This window comes from Haliotis rufescens, unplaced genomic scaffold (assembly GCF_023055435.1).
Source record: "Haliotis rufescens isolate VD_foot unplaced genomic scaffold, xgHalRufe1.0.p SCAF_14, whole genome shotgun sequence".
NCBI classification, from domain to species: Eukaryota; Metazoa; Mollusca; class Gastropoda; order Lepetellida; family Haliotidae; genus Haliotis; species Haliotis rufescens.
In genome coordinates this window covers 34,403,353-34,408,135 of record NW_025963824.1, presented here as the reverse complement: position 1 = coordinate 34,408,135, position 4,783 = coordinate 34,403,353, and the positions used below count along the sequence as shown (strand labels likewise).

At 49.0% G+C, this 4,783-nt stretch overlaps 1 protein-coding gene across 2 annotated transcripts; it reads left to right on the top strand.

Moving 5' to 3' along the window:
• The first annotated feature begins 1,814 nt into the window (after window positions 1–1,814).
• On the top strand, window positions 1,815–4,441 carry LOC124121972. 2 transcript variants are annotated; one of them, XR_006859121.2, is made up of 3 exons: window positions 1,815–1,971; window positions 2,743–2,861; window positions 3,905–4,441. XR_006859121.2 is itself a non-coding variant. In XM_048395367.1 (2 exons), the coding sequence occupies exons 1-2, from the start codon at window positions 2,367–2,369 to the stop codon at window positions 3,947–3,949; spliced, it is 540 nt and encodes a 179-aa protein (XP_048251324.1). In that variant the 5' UTR covers window positions 2,266–2,366; the 3' UTR covers window positions 3,950–4,441. The 2 variants fall into 2 exon arrangements, 1 of the variants encoding a protein (XP_048251324.1); XM_048395367.1 differs by lacking the exon at window positions 1,815–1,971 and having other exon boundaries at window positions 2,266–2,861.
• Window positions 4,442–4,783: the final 342 nt, after the last annotated feature.

Sequence of the window (4,783 nt, the reverse complement as noted above, 5' to 3'; positions counted from 1 at the left end):
CTACCATGTTTCAGTGCTGGTATGTCCGCCCTGTACACGGTGTCCTCTCTACCATGTTTCAGTGCTGGTATCTCCGCCCTGTACACAGTGTCCTCTCTACCATGTTTCAGTGCTGGTATCTCCGCCCTGTACACAGTAACTTCTCTACCATGTTTCAGTGCTGGTATCTCCGCCCTGTACACAGTAACTTCTCTACCATGTTTCAGTGCTGGTATCTCCGCCCTGTACACAGTGTCCTCTCTACCATGTTTCAGTGCTGGTATCTCCGCCCTGTACACAGTAACTTCTCTACCATGTTTCAGTGCTGGTATCTCCGCCCTGTACACAGTCACATCTCTACCATCTTTCAGTACTGGTATCTCCGCCCTGTACACAGTGTCCTCTCTACAATGTTTCAGTGCTGGTATCTCCGCCCTGTACACGGTGTCCTCTCTACCTCATCTCTACTCTACCATGTTTCAGTGCTGGTATTTCCGCCCTGTACACAGTAACTTCTCTACCATGTTTCAGTGCTGGTATCTCCGCCCTGTACACACAGTGTCCTCTCTACCATGTTTCAGTGCTGGTATCTCCGCCCTTTACACAGTGTCCTCTCTACCATGTTTCAGTGCTGGTATCTCCGCCCTGTACACAGTGTCCTCTCTATCATGTTTCAGTGCTGGTATCTCCGCCCTGTACGCAGTGTCCTCTCTACCATGTTTCAGTGCTGGTATCTCCGCCCTGTACAGAGTAACTTCTCTACCATGTTTCAGTGCTGGTATCTCCGCCCTGTACACTGTGTCCTCTCTACCATGTTTCAGTGCTGGTATCTCCGCTCTGTACACAGTAACTTCTCTACCATGTTTCAGTGCTGGTATCTCCGCCCTGTACACAATGTCCTCTCTACCATATGTCAGTGCTGGTATCTCCGCCCTTAACACAGTGTCCTCTCTATCATGTTTCAGTGCCGGAATCTCCGCCCTGTACACAGTGTCCTCTACCATGTTTCAGTGCTGGTATCTCCGCCCTGTACACGGTGTCCTCTCTACCTCATCTCTACTCTACCATGTTTCAGTGCTGGTATCTCCGCCCTGTACGCAGTGTCCTCTCTACCATGTTTTAGTGCTGGTATCTCCGCCCTGTACACAGTAACTTCTCTACCATGTTTCAGTGCTGGTATCTCCGCCCTGTACACAGTAACTTCTCTACCATGTTTCAGTGCTGGTATCTCCGCCCTGTACACAGTGTCCTCTCTACCATGTTTCAGTACTGGTATCTCCGCCCTGTACACAGTAACTTCTCTACCATGTTTCAGTGCTGGTATCTCCGCCCTGTACACAGTAACTTCTCTACCATGTTTCAGTGCTGGTATCTCCGCCCTGTACACAATGGCCTATTTACCATATGTCAGTGCTGGTATCTCCGCCCTGAACACAGTGTCCTCTCTATCATGTTTCAGTGCCGGTATCTCCGCCCTGTACACAATGTCCTCTCTACCATGTTTCAGTGCTGGTATCTCCGCCCTGTACACAATATCCTCTCTACCATGTTTCAGTCCTGGTATCTCTGCCCTGTACACAGTGTCCTCTCTACCATGTTTCAGTGCTGGTATCTCCGCCCTGAACACAGTGTCCTCTCTATCATGTTTCAGTGCTGGTATCTCCGCCCTGTACACAATGTCCTCTCTACCATATGTCAGTGCTGGTATCTCCGCCCTGAACACAGTGTCCTCTCTATCATGTTTCAGTGCTGGTATATCCGCCCTGTACACAGTGTCCTCTCTACCATGTTTCAGTGCTGGTATCTCCGCCCTGTACACAGTAACTTCTCTACCATGTTTCAGTGCTGGTATCTCCGCCCTGTACACAGTGTCCTCTCTATCATGTTTCAGTGCTGGTATCTCCGCCCTGTACACGGTGTCTTACCTGTGGTATTCCACTATTGGTGCAGTCACAGCGGTTGTTGTCGGTCTGATTGTCAGCGCTATGACAGGTAAAGTACGTTGTAATGGTTGTCAGCTAGTGCCGCACTACGCAATATACCAGCTATATGACGGTGGCGTTGGAACAATTGGGTATGCACTAAACAAACCAGTGATTGACATTATGAAGAACTATCCACGGGGTACGACGACGCGCATTCAGTGCCGTCACCGAGCTGAACGACCTGATCCATGTTGTTGCCACATAGGCTCTTCGTATTGCTTGGAACCAATTTTAACCCGTAATAGGGGCGGTGGGGTAGCCCAGTGGTTAAAGCGTTCGCTTGTCACGCCGAAGACCCGGCTCGATTCCTCACACAACAGCCGTACCAACACCCACAAAACCACACACCGCACAACAGCAGATGAAACGCGCGGCGCCTGACACAGGCCTCATGTTGCAGGCATGAAGCGCCTGGGTGATGTGCGGCGCCTGACACAGGCCTCTTATGTTGCAGGCATGAAGCGTCTGGGTGATGTGCGGCGCCTGACACAGGCCTCTTATGTTGCAGGCATGAAGCGCGTGGGTGATGTGCGGCGCCTGACACAGGCCTCTTATGTTGCAGGCATGAAGCGTCTGGGTGATGTGCGGCGCCTGACACAGGCCTCTTATGTTGCAGGCATGAACCGCCTGGGTGATGTGCGGCGCCTGACACAGGCCTCTTATGTTGCAGGCATGAACCGCCTGGGTGATGTGCGGCGCCTAACACAGGCCTCTTATGTTGCAGGCATGAAGCGCCTGGGTGATGTGCGGCGCCTGACACAGGCCTCTTATGTTGCAGGCATGAACCGCCTGGGTGATGTGGACCCAAGGTTTCTCGTTCCCGTGCTGTACAGCCGCTGTCCCCCACGACCCGTCAGAGCCAACCTCCGCCGTAGCCAGGAGAGCAGAGAGCAAGAGGTGGGTGTCCCAAACCATTTTCCATCTATGTTCAATCATGAATACATTTATTTCCGAAACAACTGTCTATACATACTTGTTCGCTTTCCAACATCACCTGTTCGAAGGCAAAATTCGACCTTATGTCCAAACATTCTTACCCAAGGACCACCAAGGACGAGTTGCACCTTCCATAAGCCCACCAGCAGTTGCACCTTCAAGGACCACTATCAGTTGCGCCTTCCAAGGACCAAGGAGCACCACCTGTTACACCTTCCAAGGACCAAGGACCACCATCAGTTGCGCCTTCCAAGGACCAAGGAGCACCACCTGTTACACCTTCCAAGGACCACGGACCACCATCAGTTGCACCTTCTATGGACCACCACCAGTTGCGACTTCCAAGATCCAAGGACCAACATCAGTTTCATCTTCCAAGGACCAAGGACCACCATCAGTTGCACCTTCTATGGACCACCACCTGTTACACCTTCCAAGATCCAAGGACCAACATCAGTTTCATCTTCCAAGGACCAAGGACCACCATCAGTTGCACCTTCTATGGACCACCACCTGTTACACCTTCCAAGATCCAAGGACCAACATCAGTTTCATCTTCCAAGGACCAAGGACCACCATCAGTTGCACCTTCTATGGACCACCACCAGTTGCGACTTCCAAGATCCAAGGACCAACATCAGTTTCATCTTCCAAGGACCAAGGACCACCACCAGTTGCACCTTCCATGGACCAAGGAGGACAATCAGTTGCACCTTCCAAGGACCACCAAGGACAAGCTGCACCCTCCTAGGACCAAGGGCCACCACCAGTTACGCCTTCCAAGGACCACCATCACGTATACCTTCCTTGGACCAACATCAGTTGCAACATCCAAGGACCACCATCAGTTGCACCTTCAAAGGACCACCAAGGACCAAGACTTATCATTTGGTAACCCCCTCCCCTACCCCTCACCATCCCCCATCACTCTCTCCTTATATTAAATGGAGTGTCCCTAACTAAAATCAAACGCATGTAAGTGACCCACTAAAATCTCTTTGCAGGAACTGGTCCAGATAACGAGGCGGTCCGAACACCAGGAAATATGACCAACAAGAGAAGATGTGACGTCAGTCTTATCTTCCATATGAACATGGCATGATTCTCTAAGGAAAATTGATGGTCCCAAATATTACCATACTCACATCTATACAGTAGACATTTAAACTTGTAGGCAAAATGTAACCATACTCACATTTATACAGTAGACATTGAACGTTGTAGGCCCAATAAAACCATACTCACATTTATACAGTAGACATTGAACATTGATAGTCCAAAATATAACCATACTCAGATTCATACAGTAGACATTGAACATTGATAGGCGTTATCAAATGATGATTTCCCACATGAATGAAGCGCTCGTAAAGACATTGTGATGGGCAGATGCTGTCCTTCGATGTGAGACTCCACATCATAATTATCACACAAGTCAAATATATCTATGGTGCTAATAATGTAATCAATAACACTTGCCCCAGCATTGCCAACACATGTTACCTTCCCGGGATCACTTCCACAGCCGCCATTCAAAATGTGTACATTCAAAACAGAGCATGCATTAATAAAACAGTTTCCAAAATTATTAAGAACTGTATCGTTTGAATGTCTACACAGATTAAGCCCATCTTGGCGAGAGTCCCCGTATGACGTATCCTGGCCAATGGGATATTGAAGTTTATCATCCTCATCATAATCCGACTCTATTCTAGTTCTTTCATTAAAGTCATCCCCTAAAATGTCGTCAACATCACTTAGTTCATCCTGAAATAGCAATATACTGTTCTTAGATCCAACATTACTGCCGTACCATGTAGATCCTTCTTGGTGAATAAACACACAGCAGTATAAACTGTGATGTTTAAGTCCAAGCAGTGCCC

Coding starts and splice junctions, on each gene's coding strand:
- LOC124121972 (XM_048395367.1), top strand. CDS start 2,367: ATGAAGCGCCTGGGTGATGTGCGGCGCCTGACACAGGCCTCTTATGTT. Junction 2,862..3,904: donor AGGAGAGCAGAGAGCAAGAG/GTGGGTGTCCCA, acceptor ATCTCTTTGCAG/GAACTGGTCCAGATAACGAG.